Genomic DNA, 24,274 nt, shown 5'->3' on the forward strand with positions numbered 1-24,274 from the left:
TTACTCGCTTCTCTCAATCTACATTCTACCTCCACCTTCACTCCACCTTTCCCTGCCACATTTGCACCCAAGTATCTAAAACTATCCACTTCCTCCAGTTGCTCTCCCTTAATGCTCACTTCCAGATTACTGCCACTTTCACCCCTTGTACATCTCATCACCTTACTTTTACCCACATTTATCTTCAGTTTTCTTCTATCACACACTCTCCCAAACTCTGTCACCAACTTCCTCAATCCTTCCTCCGATCCTGCCACAAGCGCAGTGTCGTCCGCAAACAGCAGCTGGCTCACCTCCCACTTTTCTCCATTTTCTTTAACCATCTTCAATCCCTGACCCACCACCCTTGCATTTACCTCTCGCACTACCCCATCCATGTATAAGTTGAACAGCCAGGGTGACATAACGCATCCTTGACGAAGTCCCACCTTTACCTCAAACCACTCACTCTCTCCATTTCTAATCCTGACACAAGCTCTACTACTCTCATAAAAACTCTTGACAGCTCCGAGAAGCTTTCCTCCTATCCCGTATATCCGCATAACCTCCCACAGTGCCTTTCTGTCTACCCTGTCGTAAGCCTTTTCCAGATCCATAAAAGACAAAAAAAAAACATCCTTCCCCTTTCCTATAGCTTTCTCATATATCTGTCTTACCACAAAGATCTGATCTACACAACCTCTACCTGTCCTAAATCCACACTGTTCCTCACCAATTACTCCCTCTGTTCCTCTCCTAATCCTCTCAATCAAGATCCTCCCATAAGCCTTCCCAACTACACTTAACAAGCTAATCCCTCTGAAACTACTACATTCACACTTGTCCCCCTTTCCCTTGTAAAGTGGAACTATACAAGCATTCCTCCAGTCCTCCGGCACTCTACCTTCTCTCCAGCAAACATTGAATAACCTCACCAACCAGTTCACCATCACTGTACCTCCTTGTTTAAGACATTCTGCATGGCATCCATCCAGACCAGGTGCCTTACCTGCTTTCATCATCTTAACTGTTGCCTTCACTTCATCCTTCCTTATTTCTCCTCTATTTTCCTCACTCATCACTCTCATTTTCTTAGCATTTCCCACTGCAGCTATCTTTCCCTCCCTATCCTCCTTCACATTTAGCAACTCCCTAAAATATTCTGCCCATCTTCCCCTTACTGCCTCTCCTCCATTATCATCTCTCCATCTGCACCTTTTACCTTTTCTTCTCTACTTGATTCGCCTCCTCTTCCTCTCTTAGTATCTTTCCAAAACATATTTCTATTACTTTCAAAATTTTCTGTCATACTCTTACCCCATTTTACATCTGCTCTCCTCTTTGCCTCCTTTACCTTTTTCTTTACTTCTCTTTTCTTTTCTTTGTACGTCTCATATGACTCCCTCGTCCTATTTTGTAACCAATCTGTGTAAGCTCGCTTCTTCTCTTCTACAACCTTCTTCATTTCCTCATCCCACCATTCACTACCCTTCCTTCTATTTCCTCCTGTCCTTCTTGTTCCACACACCATCTTTGCACACTTTGTGACTCCCTCCTTGAACCATCCCCATTCCTCCTCCACACCTACCTCTACTCTATCCTTCACTCCCTCCCACTCCTCCTTCAGCTTCTTCTTGTACTACTCCTCCTTTTCCTCTTCATTTAACGGTAATACTGATATGATTTAGTGAGAAGATCGATTATTTTAACCGACATAGCACGAAAACCTAACCTGGTCGAGAGAAACAAATGTCATTTTCGGATTCAGCTGTGCAAAATAGTTCTAAATCAATTTAAAAAATTAGACAACTTACAAAAACTTTTTGTAACCCAGTGTTATAATTGGTGCTTAAAAATATAAAAAGTGAATTTTTGTGTATTCTCAATGGGTGTGTGAACTAGACTTGTGAGTTTTTGTCATTTTCTTCAATTAAGGGTGTAAGCTTATGCCTTGTCAGTTTTTGTCTTGAGCTTACGTCAAGGAACCCCTCCTTCTAACAGCGGTAGAGTTAGGACAGGCCAGGTGACCTGGATTGAGTCATGTGTGGAATCAGGACAGAGGGGGTTGCTGGAAAATATATGTATATATATATATATTTATATATATATATATATATATGTGTGTGTGTGTGTGTGTGTGTGTGTGTGTGTGTGTGTGTGTGTATACATATATCATCGTCAAGTGTGGTATTATGTCTAGATCATTTTCGTTTTTAAATATTACATGAGGGCAATCACCTGATTGCATGTTTATAGACAACTGGGCTTTGTGTATTGAATTTGGCGACGCAATGCAGTGATATCACAGGTTACATTGTCACAATTACTAGTGCCTGTTTCTTTTCCGAAACAGTTAACCCATTAAACTCCGATGACAAGATTCTTGTCATTTGGTCAAATAAAACAAAAAATCATAAAACACCAAAATGTTTGATCAAACACCAGAAAAATATGACGTCAGTCCTCGCTTCGCTCGCGAGCGAAGCGAGGACTGACGTCATATTTTTCTGGTGTTTGATCAAACATTTTGGTGTTTTATGATTTTTTGTTTTATTTGACCAAATGACAAGAATCTTGTCATCGGAGTTTAATGGGTTCAGCGTGTTTACTCTGATTTGAGAAGGGAACCTTAGATATATTTTTTTCTTCTAATGTCTTCGGGGGAATCGAGCAAAATTGACGGCGCCAGAGTTGCCTACATAAAGCAATCGTTCAACTTTGCTGCTCACTATGCGGGTGGCAGGCGGCCGCCAAATAAGGACAAATTAGGTCGGGAAATTGCAGGAGTTGGAGAATGTGGGTAGGGGCAGGGAAGATGTGCTTTAAGAGGCGGAAGAATGCGAAGGGGCAGGTAAGAGCCAAGAAACCACCACTCCCCACGCGCGCGCGGTTGGTTGAGTCTCCGACTGTCACTACGCCGGTCCGGGTTCGAATCCTGCCCAGGGCTGAAAGCATTTCAGTATCGCTGCGCTTCGAGTCGTTACTCCAACTATCGTGGAGGGGGGAGTTTTGGGTGTGTGTACGTGTAAGGTCACAGCATTACCCATAGATCGGTCATGCGAGCTCTGAGCTCTCCTTCGAGAGGGAAATAGCTGTCGATCACGAGTCCAACACGTGATCCAAAGACCATGGTGAATCACACACCAACACCCACATTTACTGGTTCTGTCCTCTGCGTTCTCTTTCTTTTGTAGTACCCACAGTTTTCAACATAATGTGTGCGTGTGTGTGTGTGTGTGATTCACGACGGACTTAGATCATTTGTTGGGTTCGTGATCTAAGAGGGGGTTTACACGGTCTAACGGTTCGTCGAACGCGGTTCGACAGACACGTGTTTAAAGTGATGTGTGAACGTGTGAACGGGGTATTTGGTTGTCGAACTTCGTTCGACAACCAAATACCCCGTTCACACGTTCACACATCACTTCAAACACGTGTCTGTCGAACCGCGTTCGACGAACCGTTAGACCGTGTAAACCCCCTCTAAGACAGTGGTGAACCACACGGTGACGGATTACACACACATACAATTAGGTAAACACACACACGTTTTGGTTGTGAAAAGGTCCACATTCTATATTAGAAAGGTTCTTTGGCACATTTTCATATTTTCTAAACGAAAGTCGTCTCTGTTCAGGAGATCGACAAAATAGAATTTTTTTTTTATGGAAAGTAGGATTTTTTATGAAGAGGCGTTTTGCTAAGCTCAGATCGCATTATTATTGTGGAAAGAGGTAACAGACAAAAACCTTGTGGATTAAAATCCAGCCGTTTATTCCCAAAATAGAGAGTCCCAATCTTATAAGATTTATCAATGAAATTAGGTGTCAGGCTATTATATTATATCATGATATAATATATTGTATCATATATTATAGCATAGCTGAGCGGGTTAGGGCGTCGTTACTTGCGGCGAAATTCGAGGGGAGGGCGGTTCGAGTCCTGCCACCGGCGAAGTTGAACCAAGGGCACAGTTCATTAAATTTCACGCTACAAAAGTCCTCTGTAAGGGGCACTGTCCTAGCCTCCCGATAGGAGGAGTTTGTGACGTTATACCATATCATCATATTATATTATATTATATTATATTATATTATATTATATTATATTATATTATATTATATTACAAAAGAAGAGCATGCCAACAGGAGACCTGGTGGTCTATAACTAGGTAGATTGCAAATAATAGATAATGATAATGATAGATGAATACTTACATGCATAAACGAATAAATAGATAAATAATTAAACAAACAAATAAATGAATAAATAAATAAATCAAGTTAAATCAAATAAATGGCAGGCATTTCTGCCTATTACTTAGGTGTTTATCTAAATGAATTTTAAAATTTCGATCTGCCTCTGCCACACGGTTAGCGAAGTTGTTTCTGCCCACTTCCGAATTAAATCTACTACCTGACAGTTGAGCCCATTATTTCTTGTCTGATTCGCATTCAGTGTGAAAATTTCGTCACTTTTGACGCTGTCAATTCTCTTTAGGACCTTAAAGGCATGTATCAAATCACCCGAGTCTTTAAATGAGATTCGGTGACCATACAGAAACACCTTTAAGGTTTGGTATATTATATCATATTATATTATATTATATCATATTATATATTATATTATATCATAACATATTATATTATGTTATATTATATTATATATATTATATTATATTATATTATATTGTGTCATATAGCACTATATTATATTATATCATAATATATTATGTTATGCTTTTGCATAGAAGGGAGTGGGTAGTGGATGAGGGGGGTGAGGGCGTATGTGTGAATGATATTTTGACGCAGCCCGAAGGGATTTCTCCATGCCTTATATTTTTCTGCATAAGGGGAAGGGAAAGGAGGGTCGCTGATTAATGTAGCGGCCTTGCTGTGAATATGTTGTGTCTTGCTACATTGCTTCTGACCCAGGGCAGTGGGCGAGATGCAGGGATGACCCGTTATCCAAGAGGAGCCAAGAAAAGAGGAAGGAAAGGGTGGTGAATGGGAGTGGAGTATGTGGGAATGAAATGGGTGGGAGTGGATTTATGCCTTTGACTCCGGCTACCTCCCCTGTAAGGGGGAAAAAGCCATTGGTATATGTATATATATATTTTTGGAAATAGACTATGACAAAATTGTCAAATGGTATATATATATATATATATATGTATATATATATATATATATATATATATAGTATATATTCACTTTGACAAAATGTTGTGGCACATATGTAATTAATAATCACGAAGAACCCACAGTCGGAATAAAAAGGAAATTTTAGAAGAATGTGTAACTTCTATATTTCGGCTAATAGCTATAGCCCTCTTCAGGAGGAGGGCTATAGCTATAGCCCTCCTCCTGAAGAGGGCTATAGCTATTAGCCGAAATATAGTAGTTACACATTCTTCTAAAGTTTCCTTTTTATTCCGACTGTGGGTTCTTCGTGATTATATATATGTTATATTATATCATACTATATTATATTATATATTATATTACATTACATTACATTATATCATATTAAAGTAGCATATACAATTATTATGATTGCAAAATAAATAACATGAAAAACTATGACACATATGATCTTTGTTCCATAACAACGTAAAAAGTAAGTTGCTTGACTCTACTGTTCATCCATTTTGATTCGTTCTTAGTTTACCTAAATTAGGGATGTAATATTTACCTAAATTAGGTTTACCTAAATTAGGTTACCTAAATTAGGGATGTAATATTTACCTAAATTAGGATTACCTAAATTAGGTTTACCTAAATTAGGGATGTAATCTCTGTATTGTCTTGTGTCTGTCTACAAAATAATTATTCTCTTCGTCTAAATTTATACTGATTTCTGGGAGACCTTGAGAACTGTTGCCTGTTAGGGAATTTAAATGAATTTAATTATTTTGAATATTGAGTTAAATGAAATTAATTAAAATATTGAAAATTAATTAAGATATTGAAAAATGAATTAAAAAACAGAAAATATTGAAAATGCTAAGATATTGAAAATATTAAAGTATTGAAAATATTGACAAATTAATTAAAATATTGAATCAATTTGACCTCAATATAACCACCTGGACAGACTTGATCTGAGCCAGGAGACTATTTTGATGCTACATACTACCTCACCTTCAGACGAGTTCAAACACCACCTGCAAACACCAACACTCCACTTCCACCCGACATCGCCCTCCTATCTTCCCCCTTTCTTTGAGTCCACCATAACTCGAACATCTGCGAAGGTTGGAACAATGACTTCCGCTCTTTAACCCATTAAACTCCGATGACAAGATTCTTGTCATTTGGTCAAATAAAACAAAAAATCATAAAACACCAAAATGTTTGATCAAACAGCACCAGAAAAATATGACGTCAGTCCTCCTCGCTTCGCTCGCGAGCGAGCGAAGCGAGGAGGACTGACGTCATATTTTTCTGGTGCTGTTTGATCAAACATTTTGGTGTTTTATGATTTTTTGTTTTATTTGACCAAATGACAAGAATCTTGTCATCGGAGTTTAATGGGTTAATAGGTCACCAGCATCTACGCATGTGTACTGTGATCGAGGCCTTCAGAAAGGATCAGGGTTTTCTATGTCTGTTGCTATTTAGTTTGTTGAGAATCTCTAGTAAAAAGGAGGGATACAAGATGTTTGTTTCTAGGAAATACGTTCATTAGTGGTTTTATCATGTTTTGTTTTTGTTCTTATTTGAGCCTTCGCTAAATTGTATTGGCATTTTCTAAGTGGTATTTAGGTTTAGCTTATATGTAATTCTATAGGCGAGTATGAATTGTTATGCTTTTTTGTTCATTTCCTTTTAATCACTTTAAGTGATGATTTGAAAAACAATGAACATAAGTATGATAGTAGTTTTTCTATATACCTTACTTTTAATACCATTTTCACCCCTAACAATATCTAAATCTAAAAAAAATGAAGATCAACGTGTGGGTGGCAGATGCTTGTGTCGAAACAGTATTCTACCAGGCACAGATGCATGTGGGCGCACTGACTGCACCAACGGTCAGAAAATTGACGGTACCGAGAATAACTCAAATGATGATGAAGATTGAACATTCACAGAACATGTGCTCTTCATGTTGTGTTTGATTTTTTCAGTCTTTATGCGTGCTTGCATAAGTGCTTGAAGAGGATATCAAACCAAAAAGGAGGTTTTGTGATTGTATATATAATAAAATTTACCGGTAGAAGTTATTGTTTATAAAAGGGTCTTATTATTTGGTTTGATTAGAATGAAGGCGCCATATTTTCATTAAATCACCTGGTATAGGACATAAACATAAAAGTCAAATAAGCAGGACGTATATTGAGAATAATTATGTATTTTACATTTTTTAGTTGAAAAAGTCATAATGTGGTAGAAGAAATCACACGACAAAACGAAAAATATAAATGTTTTCTGGTTCAGTTATGCCCAACCATACTTTAGCGTAAGTTATCCAACTATTTGGAACATCCTGAAACTCCCAGAGAAGTATTTTTCCTTAACTGACCTCATGTAAATCCATGAACTCGGCTTTTTGGCCGACTCCTCACTTACAAAAGCCTCTGGTCAGAATTACCTGTCAGGTTGTGCCAATGACAACAAGTGAAAATGATGTCTTATATGATGTAAGAACCTGCTGGTGACATCAAACTAAAGTTACAAGGGGGGCCCCACAGCTTCCGTCATTCGTAATCTCCTGGTGTCCTCACTTACAAAAGCCTCTGGTCAGAATTACCTGTCAGGTTGTGCCAATGACAACAAGTGAAAATGATGTCTTATATGATGTAAGAACCTGCTGGTGACATCAAACTAAAGTTACAAGGGGGGCCCCACAGCTTCCGTCATTCGTAATCTCCTGGTGTCATGACACCAGGAGATTACGAATGACGGAAGCTGTGGGGCCCCCCTTGTAACTTTAGTTTGATGTCACCAGCAGGTTCTTACATCATATAAGACATCATTTTCACTTGTTGTCATTGACACAACCTGACAGGTAATTCTGACCAGAGGCTTTTGTAAGTGAGGAGTCGGCCAAAAAGGTGCATGATTCGTGATTAGGCCCCGGACTAAGGAAGGGGGGAGGGAAAAGGAGAAAGAGGAGGAGGAGGAGGTGTAGGATGTGAAAGAAAATAAGGAAAAAAAAAGGAGAAGAAGGAGGAGGAGAAAGAAGAGGAAAAAGAGGGTGATATAATGAATAGAAGTAAAGGGAGGAAGAGAATGACAAGAAGGAAGAGAAGAAAGTGGAGGCAAAGAAGAAAAAGGAGGAAGAAGAGAAGGAATAGGAAGAGGAAGAAAAGGAGAAAGAGAAGGAAGAGGAGGAGAAAGAGAAGAAAGAGGAAGATGAGAAGATGGAGGAGGAGGAGAGGAAGAAGAAGGAGAGGGAAGGAGAAGGAAAAGGGGGAGAAGAGGGATGATGATGAGGAGGAGGAGGTAAGAGGAGATTTGCAAATCGTTTTGGGGTTGATCGTACTGCTTATATACGGCATGACAATCCGTCAACGAAAAATAAACTTCTTGCCTTTATAGATTGTCAGCAACCACAGATTGAGATGCAACGGATCGCTCGTCGGTCTATTAGAACCGGGACAGCCATTCCTGTAATCCAAAATACAATTTCCTCCATAGCTGATCTCGCTGTATGGATTTGCAGCCAAACACCATTGATTTTTGTTCTCTCTGTCTTCTCTATATCAGACAAGACAGACTATAAACTAAAATACGACGATATAATTTCTTTTAACCATCATCATGAATGAAAAAGACGCAATGAAATCCTTTTCGCATTTCCATGAGTGTTTGTACATCTATTTTAGAGACAAGGTGAAACAAGACGGTGTATCATCTTGAGATGAAAAATCTTTCACTCGTGAAAAATAGTAATTGAAATTTAGGTTGAGCGCACTGTATTTGTTGTAATAAAGTCATGAAAAAATATCAAGCACTAATTCTTGAGAAAACAGACAAATCAGTTCAATTTGTGAACAAATCCCTTACCAAGAAATTTCTACAACTAAGTGTTGGTAAAGGTGACTACTAATATATTCTAAAAAGAGTGACTCTTATTCCTATAGGAAAACCGTGACCGCTGCTGAAAGTTTGGGTAACCGGTATTATATATTCCTCTCTTTGTTTTATCTTCTGAGGGGTCAAACTAGGAAGTTCGTTTTATTGATTTTCGATCTGCAAGCATTTATTTTACATAAATACAGCTCTGATAAAAACAAATAAATAAATAGATCAATAAAAAAGCGTGAAAATAACCTTGCATGGATCAAATACCAGCAGTGCTGCTCTCGAGTCTAGACATTGTGTTTGGTTACCCGGTGGTGTCAAGTCAGATCATACATGCATAGACTGTACAACTGTGTTTAGATTATGTATAACTTATTTCTTTGTAATATAGATTTAACAGTATGGAGGAAGTCATTATTCCTGCACCTCTATTCACTTATTTCATTTGTAATAGCCTGGAAATACCAACTCAAAACCCGTTAAGGAAGCCCCAAAGAATAATTCATTTTTTCATGTTTGCAGAAATAGTTGAAAGTACTCTATCGGAAAACTGAGTTAAACGTGATCTGTACGTACCTGTCAAGATCAAATAAGTGAACTCTCACTGCGACGGGTTTTATTAGGCAATGGCAATTATTTACTGATCTGGCGATACGCGAACAAACTTATTAAAAAAAAAGAAAAAAAAAATCCACATTTTGTCCATTGCGGAGGCTTAGAGTTCGGTGACCAGGCGACAAACGAGTAGCGGGTTTTCGAATGTAAACAGTGATGAGTTTTATGGACTTTATTCTGTGTGGATAGCAGAGAGGAGACTGGTGCCGCTCAAGTCCGTGGTGAATCTCTCCACCGAGCATTGAGCCGTGGTGGAGAAGCGTTTGGTGTCGGTTGACACTTCATCTATTTACAGATAGCATTTGTACACAAGAGGCCAAAATTGGTGTGAAACTAATTGAGTGATACATTCAATATTTTGTTAACTAATTACAATAAATATACCTAACCTAGAACAATAGAAAAACATAGCATAAGTAAAAAAAATAAAAAAAAATTGCATACAAAGAAATGTCGTTCGCATGGTAGTATTTAACGGTCGTTTTGTGGAAGTTGACAGCGGAGCTGACCGTTGGGCGTTTTCCTGGTTGTGAGGTCGGTCTCCCTCATTATCGTGGAAGAGTCAGGTCCTTGCTGGTGGTCCAATACCACATTACTCCTAAAATATGCGCCCGTGCCCGCGTGCATGGTACTGGAGCAAACGTTAACCTTGTGCAACGTGCTGTGACGTGGCTTGTGACGTCACTTTCTTGCAGTCTATCTTATTTCAGTCTGTCTTGATTACAACAATGAAGAGACAAGCTCAGTTCACCTTTGGTTCGGCTTCCGCATAAAAATGTATGCATTTTTTGTGACCAACTTACTTCTTCCCTAAACATGCTGGTAATATAAAAAAGTGTAATAATCTTATCTGACATATCTTCAATACCCGTCAGTTTCCTCATCACCTAAAGGTGCCTCGGAAGTGCTGTGCTGACATTTGGGGTGGGTCAAATATTTCTATGAACTTTAACTCTTTATTTCCTCCACTTTTTCTTAAAAGGCGAGCTAACAATGGGCGACTTCTACATTCCTACTATCATAATTCGGTGACAGAAATAGTCCCATATTAATACAACGGTGACAACAGTCCAAAGTTTCTTCCCAGAAGAATCTATGGAAAGGCTGGAGGACCGCTGGCTCATCACTATGGAGGGACGAGGAACATGGGAGGGAAGACAAGGAAGGGTAGTGAATGCTGGGATGAAGAATTGGAGGCGGTAGAGGAAGATAACAAATGAGTGTATGTGGATCAGTTGCAAGGTATGTCTCGGGAAGAATACTCGCATGAGAGATACAAGAAGTGAGGTAGAGCAAAGAGGAGAACAGATGTACGGGAGTTTGACAAAGAACTTAGAAAGGAATGAAACGATAATCTGGAAGGAAATGATGAGAGTGGGGAGAGGTAAGTCAGGCAGAGAGAAAACGGTAAAGGTGCATATGGACATATTAATGAAAGTGAAGGCGGTAAGGGGAAAATGGTAGAATATCTCAGAGAACATTTACATTTTGAGGGCGATAGGGACGGATTATTGTGGCGGTATAGTTGCCGAAATATCGCCTCGTTCTTCAATTCCAGAAGTTCTTCCTGAAGCCCTTGAATATCTTCAGAGATGTCACCAACACGCGCTTCAAACGGGTTTCTCACCCAGTGCTGCTACGACATATCCTTGTCCGGAATATAGCGATTGAACTCGGATAACATCTTTTCCAGATGCCCCACCAGGACCGGCTTGATCGTTTGGAACCCCTCATCATCATCCAAGTATTCAGTCAGCGATGGAAAGGCACCTGTTTTTCCGCGGCTGAGCTTTCCTTACCAAAGCTGAAGCTTTTCCTTGAAGGCTGAGATTTTCTCAGAGAGCACAATGATGTTTTGATCCCTGCCTTGCATTGAAGTGTTTAGCTCATTAACTGACATGAAGAGGTCGTTCAGGTAGCACACTTTGAGCATCCATGGCTTCTCATGAAACCTGATGGCAAGCTGATGCTTCTTTTCATTCAAGAATATATGCACCTCTATTCTTAGGTCAACTAGACGGCGCAATACCTTGCCGCGTGAGAGCCATCTAACATTGGAGTAAAAGAGGAGATGCTTAAATTCAGACCCGAAGTCAACACACAATTATTCGAACAACCGAGAATTCAACGCACTACCCTTAATGAAGTTGACAATGAAAACAACCTCCTGCATCACTGAGGAGAGATCCGGAGACAGATGTTTGGCAGCAAGATTTTCGCGATGAAGAAGGCAGTGGAAAATTCCAACACTCGGATTTAATTGCTTGACCAGCGCAGTGAATCCTCGGTGAACTCCAGTCATTGCGGGAGCACCGTCTGTGCACAGGCTCACACAATCTTCCCAACTCAATCCTTCTTCTTTCTGAAATTTGTCGATCGTGGCAAATATGCCGGTGCCAGTGGTTGTTGTTCCCATGGGGGAACAAAAGAGGAACTCTACTTCCAGATCCACAGAACCCTCATACCTCACGAAGACCATAAGCTGGGCATTATTGCCAACATCTGTAGAATCATCTAACTGGTAGCTGTACTTTCCTGCTGCCTTCATTCGCTTAACTACTTCATCTTTAATATTCAATGACATATCGACAATCCGGCTGCGCACTGTGTTGTTGGAGAGCGCAACTGTTTCAATCTTCTTTGCTGCATCATCACCACACATTAGCCTTACCACGTCTGTAGCTGCAGGTTTCACCAGCTCTTCGCCGATCGTGTGTGGTTTCATCTCCCTCGCTATTCGCTGTGCTATGAGGTAGGATGCTAGGGTTGCTTGCTTGGCGGCAAGCAAGGCAGATGTCGACGGTGTGTCAAACCGTTGTTGCTTGAGAGTTTCCTCACGTCGTTTAAAGTACGCTCGATCCTTGTCTACATGTCCTGGGTGCTTCGTTTCTTAATGTCTCTTTAACTTGTTCTCCTTCATCGATTCTTTGGAAAGTACTTCACAGCACAGCACGCACTGTGGCTTGATGGTACCCCGATCGGATATTGAAGTAAATCCAACAGCCAAGAAGGTTTCCTTGTAAGAACGCTTGGCAGCCATCCTGAAAATAACGAGAACACAAATATTAGAAACAAATATTAGAATATTTCTTTTGTGTTATGTATTTTACTAGATAACTAGATACTAGCAGTATTACCTATGACACTCAACGACTAACTGACCTGACTACTGCTGCGCGCACAATAGTGCATTGACACAACCGAACTCCCGTCGAGTCGGACGGCAGAGCGACACGACAGACACGAGCATCACGCGTCAGTCACGCCACACTCGGGCAGCCAATCAGCGATCGTTTCGCGATGCACGTCGATATCTAATTGGTTATCCGGATTGCGATGCACAGCGCACGGATCATGGCACTACTATAGGCCTCATGGTCCTGCACCTAGCGGTGAAATTTGAAACTACAACACATGCGCATTACATTACGGCGATTACGCGCATATAAAGCGGCCGGCCAGCCATAGTAACGAAGTCCAGCAACCGTCTTATTCACGAATATGATCCGCTTTTTTCATTTGTTTTTATTTAGTTTAGCTTAGTTTGGTTTTATGCGTAAGTGTAGGGAAGCTTTTGATTGAAATTATTTTTTTTCTAACAAGGTCTCGCGACCCATTCTTGAACACTTCGCGACCCATAGTTTGGGAATCGCTGATCTATACACATCTATTCTCCACTCACCACTATCTCCTGTCTTCTCCCTTCCTTGCTCAATAGACATTTTGTTCAACGGCCCTTTCACTCAATCCACCTATCTCATCCTCAAATTCCTTTCATCCTACTCTGCCTTCAACACCTCTTTTACTAATACTTCTTCATTCATTATTTCCACGTGTTCAAACCATCCCAATACTCTTTTACCAGCCCTATCTGCCAAATCCTTTTCCACCTCTGCTGTCCTCTTCGCCTCCGCTCTCCTCGTTTCTCAATCTATCCAACCTTGTAATCTCCATACTTCTCAGACATTTAATCTCAAGCACACTTAAAAATTTCATCTCTGCCTCCCTTACATTCCAAATACCTAAAGGTATCCACTTCCTCCAGCCTCTCTCCTTTATGACTTACTTTCAACTCGCTGCCACCATCTCCTTTTGAATATCTCATCACCTTAATTTTACCCACATTTACCTTTAACTTTCTCCTATAGCATATCCTCCCAAACTTCGTCGCTAGTTTCCTTAACCCCCCCCCCTCTGACCCTGCCACAAGCACAGTGTCGTCAGCAAACAACAACTGGCTCACCTCCCGCTTTTCTCAAATTTCTTTAACGATCTCCAGTCCCCTGCCTATTACCCTCGCATTTACCTACCGCATCACCCCCATCTATGTACACATTGAACAGCCATGGTGACATGATACATCCCTGACACAGTCCCATTTTTACCTCAAACCACTCGCTCTCTCCATTTCCAATTCTAACAAAATTTCTACTACTCTCGTAAAAACTCTTGACTGCTCTTAACAACTTTTCCCCAATATCTGCCTTTCTGTCTACCCTGTCATAAGCCTTTTCCAAATCCATAAAAGCAACCCCCAAATAAAACATCATTACCTTTTCCTAAATATTTCTTATCCTCTTTACTACAAAAATCTGATGCACGCAACCCCAACGTTTCCTAAACCCATACTGTTCCTCACCAATTACTCCCTCTGTTCCTCGCCTAATCCTCTCAGTCAAAACCCCCTCATATGCCTTCCCAATTACAATCAACAAACTGATCCCTTTGAAACTACTATACTCACATTTGTCCTATTTTCCCTTGTAAAGCGGAAATATACAGGCACTTCTTCAGTCCTCCGGCACTCTACCCTCCCTTAGACACACATTAAACAACCTCACTAGCCAGTCCACTATTACTGTACCTCCTTTCTTCAGACATTCTGCATGACAGCCATCTAACCCAGGTGCCTTACTTGCTCTCACCCTTTTCAAAACTACTTGCATCTCATCTTTTATTTCTCTATTTTCCTTTCCCATCATCGTCATAAAAAAACAAAAAACAAAAAACAAAACAAAAAATCCTTACCGTACAGAGATTGGTGCAAGTTTCTGCTCCTTTCATAAATCATTTTATGACCACTTTTAAGTTTTGCTGAGGGACATTTGTACAGTTTAGCAGGTGTCGGGAGCTAGGATGCATCCACATGGTTTTGTGTTTATCACGGAGCTGGAACATGGTATTAGTGATAGCTAGGGAATGTTCAGCCCGAAGACCTAGCCATAGTCCATTACTGTTGCACTGCCCCACTCAAGCACTCCTTCCCATAGGTGGTGACCACTCTCCGCTCTACCATTTATATTATTCATTAGTATTAATTTGTCACCTGGTGGTATACATTGGAAGTATACATGTAATTTTTTTTCGTCGTTTCATCATATGGGAGTGGGTGTGCAGGTACTTAGTGAATTCGACTCACTTCTCGTAGGAAATATACACATATTTCCCACGAATAAAATCACGCCAACATGCACAAATATATACACATGCGTTTTCTTTGACTAAAATTCACTTCATTTCTAGCTTTCTCTCACACTACATCTTATTACTTCAGTTTACCTCTCATTAAAAAAAAATCTGTGTTTATACCTTTATCTAGAACTATGTCTCCGACCATTTTCTCCGCTTTTGATTGATTTAGATGCAAGCTCCAAAATACAAATCTTATGTCACATGCCCACGATACAACCCCTAATAAATGTCACATGAAAGTGTTCTCTGTTAATAGCCCCAGTTTTATACAGAACTGTTATTTCATTTTCCTACAGACTTTTCTTCCCCTTCCACAAAAATCGATCCCGCGCAAGCGGGTGATATGTCCTGAAGAAGCTTAGAGCAAAACCGGTCAAAAACAAACTAGACACGTGTCTTTTTTCCCTCGTTTTTCACACATATATATATATATATATATATATATATATATATATATATATACAGTATATATATAATTTGGCTACCTCCCTTGGAAGGGGGAAAAAGCTTTGGTATATGTATGTATATATATATATATATATATATATATATATATATATATGTGTGTGTGTGTGTGTGTGTGTGTATCAAACAAAATGATGGTAAGATCTTTATCTTTCTTATATCACATCTACAGACAAAATATGTTAAAAGTAAAAGTAGGAAAAATTTATACAAAAATTTAGGTACCTGGGAAAGGCCGTGACTGAGGCTCCGACCGTAATTCCCCAACGTCTCCGAGTTCCTGTGTTAACCAGGAGGAACCCGTTTCATGATCAAATCCATTACTTTCACCCAGGAAATTGAAACTAACAATAAACTTCATTTTTTAGATATAGATATTGTTAGGGGTGATAATGGTATTAACCCATTCAACTCCGATGACAAGATGTCTTGTCATTTGGTCAAATAAAACAAAAAATCATAAAACACCAAAATGTTTGATCAAACACCAGAAAAATATGACGTCAGTCCTCGAGGACTGACGTCATATTTTTCTGGTGTTTGATCAAACATTTTGGTGTTTTATGATTTTTTTTTTTATTTGACCAAATGACAAGACATCTTGTCATCGGAGTTGAATGGTATTAAAAGTAAGGTATATAGAAAAACTACTATCATACATTCTTATGTTCACGTAAAAAAGTCGTTTTCTTTTCTATGTACCTTAAAGCATACAGAGTAGCAGACCCTGAATTCTTATAAGATGAACAGAACATAATTCAAGATATTGGTATAAAACTAAAATACCCCTCCAAGATCATTAACCAATGCCACCTCACAACCAAGAAAACGTTTTACCAAAGCCATGAAAAACAGAAAATCAGATTAAAACTATTGTATTACCTTACCATAAGAATTTCCTTGATATAATCCCCATTCCCAGAAGACTTGATATATAAGTAACTTTTAGACATGATAATACAGTAAATAATAGGCCTGAGTGTCACAAAGAAGGAACGACCTTCAGACCTATTTCTAAGGGGGGGTTTACACGGTCTAACGGTTCGTCGAACGCGGTTCGACAGACACGTGTTTAAAGTGATGTGTTAACGTGTGAACGGGGTATTTGGTTGTCGAACGTGGTTCGACAACCAAATACCCCGTTCACACGTTCACACATCACTTTAAACACGTGTCTGTCGAACCGCGTTCGACGGATCGTTAGACCGTGTAAACCCCCCCTTAGAAATAGGTCTGAAGGTCGTTCCTTCTTTGTGACACTCAGGCCTATTATTTCCCTTAACAGAGAATCCTAAGTTAGTAGAATATCAAAGTGGCAGGATTCCGAGAGCAAATTTCGAAATTATCATACAAGTGAGGGTGTATTAATGTGGAAGTGGTTACTTCTTCACAAGTGTCTGAGACAAGCTTAGGATACAAGATGCCACATTATTGTCCCCTTCTCCCTCGATACTCCCTTGTTAGGACACTTAAGGATTAGAAAAGCTCTAAATAATATTGCCAACCACTTTCACTGGCTTGAAATACGTATGGGCATAGCCCAATACTGCAAAAAAGAAATAAATACATAGTTACCCTGATATTATACATATCAAGGTAACTAGGTATATATGTCCTTTCTTGTGTGGAAGCAATGGTGCCATAAAACCGATAAAAAAAAAAGATTCTCTGGACATGTACCATTATGATATATAAAGACAAAGACTACTATTTCAAAGTTAACAGAATATTTCATTCTCGTTGGATTCCCCAAATAGATCCATAGTGGATGAAGACACAATTTTATATCGATGCGTTTTAAACAATCGCCCTCTAAACTAGGGAAAACACATTCAGTCTCCATTTCTTATCACCCAGACACAGAAAGATTCCATGGGACTCTTAACCCATTAAACTGACGTCATGTTTTTCTGGTGTTTGATCAAACATTTTGGTGTTTTATGATTTTTTGTTTTATTTGACCAAATGACAAGAATCTTGTCATCGGAGTTTAATGGGTTAAAAGCATGATGAGACGGATGGATGGGACAAAAGTGGTGTTGAACAATGAAGGGAGAAAGCAGAAGATAGAGGTGAGCATGTAAACATTGTGACGAATGTGGATAGGAGGTAAAGGGAACACGGGCTGAGGGAAATACTTTTATTCCTGACTAGTTTCGCCTGAGTGGCTTTTTCAGTAAAGGGAACACGGGCTGAGGGAAATACTTTTTTTTCCTGACTAGTTTCGCCTGATTTGCTTCTTCCGAGGACTAACGTCATATTTTTCTGGTGTTTGATCAAATATTTTGGTGTTTTACGTTTTTTTTTTATTTTTTTTTATTTGACCAAATGACAAGAATCCTGTCATCGGAGTTTAATGGTTTAAGAACTGCTTCCCTTTCCCATATACCTGCAATACCTCCCACAATGCCTACCTGTCGACCATATAAGTCTTCTCCAGATCTATAAAAGGTCCACCCCCAGAAAAAAATATATATATTCCTGCCTTTTGCAAATAACAATTCTCGCTTTACTACCGCAAGATGATTCATGCATACTCTACCTCTCCTGAACTATAGTTCGTCCCCAATTACTCACTCTGTCTCTTATCTAATTCCTCAAATAACACCTGCCCATATACTTTTTTTTTTCAACCACACCCAATAAAACTACTACATTCATGTTTCTCCCGTTCTCCTTTGTAAAGTGGAATTATACCAGCACTCCTCCAGTCCTATGGCACATTCCCTTCTCCCATTAGGCACACATTAAATATACTCATAAACTAACCCATTGTATGTATTCCTCCCTTTGCCAGACATTTCGTATGGCACACTTCTCACTCTGGTGCTTTACCAGCTTTCATCACTTTCAATGTGCGCTGTACTTCATCTTTTCTTAAAACCCTCTAATTTTCTTTCCCCATCACAGTCACCTTCATAGCACCTCCCGCTACCACAATTAATCCCTCCCTTACATCCCCCACATTCATCAATTCTCAGCATCGGCTGCCTTATATAATTTGCATCACAATAATCGCATTATAAAATGTAAAGTCTTTGATGTATTACCCGTTATATTTTACTCTGAGTAATAATAAACACATAAGACGTGATCAAACCAGTTCACAGAATCTGGGGTAATTCATGTACAAATACAAAAAATATATGATAATGACGCCGACGTCAGCATCCTTTTGACGTCTACGTAGGCTCTCTTTTTAAACACTTCTATCATTCACCCCCTTTCTAAAAACACATCTCCAACATCAACTCCCCTCTATAATTCTTACCTGGCATTCCAAACCTCCCTACTATTCTAACGGTTACATATCTATTGGCTGATACAGTACTCTAACACTGAGATCCGCCAACATCACTGCATTTATATTTCCCTCCAAAACTCTCTAAATACTCATTGAATTAAATCCAAAAACCTCCCTTTCCTCTTCAGTTTTCTCACTACCAAGACTGTATACACTCTCAGGGACCCACATCTCCCGTCACAATTGTGCCTTTGCCCACATTATCCTCGACGACATTTCCACTATACACTTTCCTTCCTCATCACTTAACCCATTCAACTCCGATGACAAGATGTCTTGTCATTTGGTCAAATAACACAAAAAATCATAAAACACCAAAATGTTTGATCAAACACCAGAAAAATATGACGTCAATCCTCGCTTCGCTCGCAGCGAAGCGAGGATTGACGTCATATTTTTCTGGTGTTTGATCAAACATTTTGGTGTTTTATGATTTTTTGTGTTATTTGACCAAATGACAAGACATCTTGTCATCGGAGTTGAATGGGTACAGCAGAGTCACTCTTTCCCTCCTTCTACCCTTCATCACTCCCAACATCCTCCCCACCACACACCCACTTTATGTATTATATGTGTATATATATTAGTTTTTATTTGTTTACATATTTATTCATCTATTAATATTTATTTTTCTTATTATTTTATTCGATTATCTATTTATATATCAACTTATGAATTAATTCGTTTATTCATTTCTTGTTACACATTTATCTGTGTTTTGCGTATTGATAAGGACAAATAATAATTTACAATAAGTTTGACAAACGTAAGTTTGGGCTAACAGTAAACATATCTACGTTAATTTGATAAAAACTGGATCCTATGTATCTGTATTTTGAATATATATTGTGATTTCTTGTTGTGAAAATAAGTACTGATGATTTTGGGTTATCTAATGTTGAGTTGGAACCTTCTAAAAGTTTTGTTCGAGAACTGATGTCTGATTTCATCTTAGAAATTAAGACGTATATATGATATATAACTGTTCACCATAACCATACAATTTTAATAGATTGTTTCCTTATTTCTGGATGTTACTTGTATACTTAAACTTTGCCTTTCATTTTTAAACGGTCATATTTTACGTGCATTAAAGACAGCTCTCAAACAACAAGATTTCATAATATTTTTTTTCTTCTGTAAAGGCTTACAATCCTTAATATAAACTTTAAAGTATATTGTGTAACATTTCTATATCATTTTATATAACAATTTATGTAATCAGATAGCATGATGCAACCTTGGGTAAGGTTTCCTTACAGTCGTAGAAACAAGTGTAGGCCAGATTTGATTCAGCTATTATACGATACGGTCTGCCATAAATGTTTAACCCATTCAACTCCGATGACAAGATGTCTTGTCATTTGGTCAAATAAAACAAAAAATCATAATAAAACAACAAAATGTTTGATGATCAAACAGCACCAGAAAAATATGACGTCGTCAGTCCTCCTCGAAGAGGAGGACTGACGACGTCATATTTTTCTGGTGCTGTTTGATCATCAAACATTTTGTTGTTTTATTATGATTTTTTGTTTTATTTGACCAAATGACAAGACATCTTGTCATCGGAGTTGAATGGGTTAAACTAGTATTGCCGAGAATTCTGTTCAACCATCAGCTTGATACGGTTTTCTGTGGTAGTCAAGTGACCACTCGGACTGTGGTCAATCTCTGAGGCTTAAACTTTTCTCTGACTGTATAATATGTCTTGTAAAAATATTATTATTTTTTTCTTGTGGAAGTTGTTCAGTAGCCAGAATCCTAAGGCACACTTCACTTTTGTATATAGTTCCGTTTCCCGTTCTCTTCAGTAAATATGTTGGTTTTTCGTCATGTGTATAATGAACCTTTATCTCCTATCGTGTGGGAAGTCGGTTGTGTACATAGATTTGTGAGGTATACCAGGATCCCAGTCAGAATCGAGGAAGAACTTCTTTCACACAACCGTAACATTAGTCATTCATTTGTTGTTTATTCATATAATTATCTATCATTTTCTTATTCGTTCATTTGTCTATATACTTATATATGCGGAAAAACCACAAAGTAAAAAGATAAACTGATGACCAAGCGCTTTCGTCTATTCAGACATCCTCAGGGTACTAAAAAGTACCCTGATGATGTCTGAATAGACGAAAGCGCTTGGTCATCAGTTTATATTTTTCCTTGGTTTTTCCGCATATTTAGAATCACGAGTTTATGTGATTTCTCATGCATATATATATATATATATATATATAAATATATATATATATATGTAGATGTATGTATATATATATGTATGTATATATATATACATATTCCATTGGACGTTGCTGGAGTGTCACCAATTTGATATGAATTTAATGAGATTTCGGAAACTTCCGTCGAGAAAATGACATTTTAGAATTTGAGTGGAAGAAACACCACGAAGCGTCTATGTATCAAACTTCAATTGGTAACTGAAAATCATGTTATCAACTGTTCCAAAGGATGCATGACAAAAGAGGATGAATTTACAGTCACAGAAAATTTCTGAGAATTTTATCTTGTCCTTTTGTGGATAATTAGCGCAAAATACGAATTTAACTTATTTCACCGATATCATATAACCCTTGTAGAAAAGGTGATTATAAAGTATATCTTAACCCATTCAACTCCGATGACAAGATGTCTTGTCATTTGGTCAAATAAAACAAAAAATCATAAAACACCAAAATGTTTGATCAAACACCAGAAAAATATGACGTCAATCCTCGCTTCGCTCGCAGCGAAGCGAGGATTGACGTCATATTTTTCTGGTGTTTGATCAAACATTTTGGTGTTTTATGATTTTTTGTTTTATTTGACCAAATGACAAGACATCTTGTCATCGGAGTTGAATGGGTTAAGATATACTTTATAATCACCTTTTCTACAAGGGTTATATGATATCGGTGAAATAAGTTAAATTCGTATTTTGCGCTAATTAAGAGGACAATTTTCATTTCGTTTGCACAGTCTACGAATCAATGTCATAGAGAATGTTAAAAAAAAAAAAAAAAAAAAACGGAGCAAAGGGACGCGTGTCGAAACTACGCTATTCCATGGTTTTTCTTTTAACTTTTCTTTTTCCTTTTCAGGTGATCCTGAACGTGACTATTTAACACGACAAAATGGTAAGACACCCTTTTTACTTCTTTCGTTTTTACATTGAAATATTAAATGTGCTTACATGAAATAGTCATTAAGCAGAACATTATAAGAAGTACAGTTAGTTTCATTATGGGCATTCAGTGACGGAGATTGGAAAGGTTTATAATGGGAGGAAGTTGAAACATTTCCCTATTGGTTCTCTCCGCTCTTGACCGTCATCTCCTCCCAACAGATTTCTTTACAGTTAAGATCCCCCATAAGTAGCAGGTTACCTCCTTCCTTTAGTGTCTCGTTTAATGAATGCCTTGTATCTTTTAACATTTTTGAATGCTCGTTCTCTTTCCAAGAGCCCATTTTTGGGGGCACCTAAGTCACCACAATCTTTCTACTTTTCATGTCTCTGTCTTCGACTTTTATCATGATCATTTCAACATTGTTTTTACCTTCAGTAACCTTCGTCACGTTCAAGTTTTTCTTGGCCATGAATATGATTCCTCCTCCCTGTTTCTCGTTTCTGTTTTTAATACAATAATTGTATGACCTGTGTTCAACACTAGTAGGTGGTATTAAACCTCTTAATTTCGTCTCCACAATTCCCATTATGTCTGGGGTTTTTTTCATCTGACAGGTAATCATTTAGTTCATTCAATCCTGAGATTAATCCGTCAATGTTAGTATAGGCCACTTTTAATCTATTTCATTTTTTCTTTCTCTATCTTGTTTTCTGGTTTTGTTTCGCCTACTCTGAAGTACCATTTCCTCAGCCTCATTTCTATGACCCTCCAATAGAACTCCTTGCTTTCGGTCTCTATTCTCTTCGTTTTTTTTTTTTTTTTTTTTTCTTAGCTTCACCTTTTGGTACTTTCTCTTTTTTACTACTTCAACACTAGTCTCTCTTTTTATCCATATCTTGTTGTAGTGTTCACTCCTTGCTAGCTTACTTGCTTTTTCTAATATATCTTCTATTACCATTTGCGATCTTAGCTTTATTTATAGTGGTCGATTTATTTCCATAGAGTATTGTCCCATCCTATATACTTCTATATATTTCTCTACTTCCAGGTCACCATATTGTATTTCTTTTAGAATTGATATTGCTGTTTCTTTTTCTGCTTTTTCTTTCATGTACCTCACCAGACCATGTTTTTTTATTAGTCCATATATCCCTATACATTTTTCTATCCACTGTATCTCTAACTCGATTTGCCTTTTCTTTAATTACGTGAATGATTGTATCTTTTGCATTTTCCTGCATCTGATGTTGTACTATTTCTTTCAAGGCAATTTCTTCATTTTCTCTGTTTTCCTTCCATTTCTTAATCTTTTGCATACTTTCCTCACCTAAGTTTTCTTAATTTTTTCAGTCATTTCTTGTATTTTGTTATTTACCTATCTTTTAATGTCTCATTAATCTTCATTTTTTCATTTTCTATTATATAATTTTTCATTATCTTGAGTTCGTTCCTAAGTTCAGAGTTTGATTTCTTCAGATCGAATATTTCGTTGTTAGCTTGGACTAAACATTCCATTAGTTCTACAGTCTCCTTCCTTAATTCAGTGTGTGTGCGTGTGTGTGTGTATTTACCTACTTGTATTTACCTATTTGTATCTTACGGGAAGGGAGCTACGCTCGTGGGGTCCCGTCTCTGTATCTCGCAGTGTCTAAATTGTTCTTAAATTTGTGTATGGTTTTTGTACACACTATCAGTTCGTCCAGTTTGTTCTATACATTCAGCACTCTGTTGAAAAAGTTGTTCATGTCCCCTTGCATTTCTCGTATCCCAATTTAGTGAGTCTTCTCTATCAAGGACTTCCAGCCCTTCAGGCATCGATGCACACTTACTCAAACGTATGCCAGACAGCATGATCTTACACATGACGACACTATACAATAGCTCACTAGCCTCTGGGTACTTCCCACAACTTTTCAAGGCCTCCCACACCATTCTCATTCCCAAACCTCAGAAACCCGTCTCCGCCCCCCTTTCATACCAGCCGATCTCCCTTCTGAAGTACTTTGGTAAGGTGTTTGAGCACGTCCTCTGCCGCCGCCTGACCGTGTACCTGGAAACGGAGAATGTGGTGAGGGATTGGCAGTTTATTTTTCGACCGGGGTGCGGTGCAGACGACGTAATATCCATGATCACTCAATGGGTTCAATGACCGCCAGACGGTAGCCTTGGTAAGGCCATTTTGGTTTGAAACGATGTGGAGAAAGCATTCGATACTGTCTGGCATGGAGACCTTAAGTACAAATTGTACCACAATTTCAACTTTGCCCTGCCGTTCA

The 24,274-nt window shown here is 38.5% G+C and overlaps 2 protein-coding genes across 2 annotated transcripts in view; one reads left to right on the forward strand and one right to left on the reverse strand.

Moving 5' to 3' along the window:
- Window positions 1–24,274, forward strand: part of LOC143030947 (COMM domain-containing protein 4) — a 311,481-nt gene that overhangs the window by 220,970 nt on the left and 66,237 nt on the right. Inside the window, exon 3 of the mRNA XM_076194242.1 lies at window positions 21,972–22,007. Within this exon, the coding sequence (XP_076050357.1) occupies window positions 22,005–22,007 (3 nt within the window). The 5' untranslated portion in view covers window positions 21,972–22,004. The remainder of the gene's footprint in view (window positions 1–21,971; window positions 22,008–24,274) is intronic.
- Window positions 5,808–15,924, reverse strand: LOC143030181 (zinc finger BED domain-containing protein 5-like). The gene is made up of 5 exons (XM_076193344.1): window positions 15,789–15,924; window positions 12,584–12,667; window positions 11,756–12,500; window positions 11,426–11,674; window positions 5,808–5,862 (listed from the first exon to the last, which is right to left on the reverse strand). Exons 1-5 carry the CDS (start codon window positions 15,922–15,924, stop codon window positions 5,808–5,810), a joined length of 1,269 nt encoding a protein of 422 aa, XP_076049459.1.

The sequence above is a fragment of the Oratosquilla oratoria genome, chromosome 12 (genome assembly GCF_046742065.1).
Source record: "Oratosquilla oratoria isolate Oo_2021 chromosome 12, ASM4674206v1, whole genome shotgun sequence".
Lineage (NCBI taxonomy): Eukaryota > Metazoa > Arthropoda > Malacostraca > Stomatopoda > Squillidae > Oratosquilla > Oratosquilla oratoria.

Bases quoted from the DNA above. Each gene is read 5' to 3' on its own strand.
- LOC143030181 (XM_076193344.1), bottom strand. From the start codon at position 15,924: ATGAAGTTTATTGTTAGTTTCAATTTCCTGGGTGAAAGTAATGGATTT. The intron at 12,501-12,583 runs GTGCGTGCTGTG...CGAAGCACCCAG, and splicing joins CGGGGTACCATCAAGCCACA to GACATGTAGACAAGGATCGA. The intron at 5,863-11,425 runs GTAAGGAAAGCT...ATTCCCTAACAG, and splicing joins AAGGAAAAGCTTCAGCTTTG to GCAACAGTTCTCAAGGTCTC.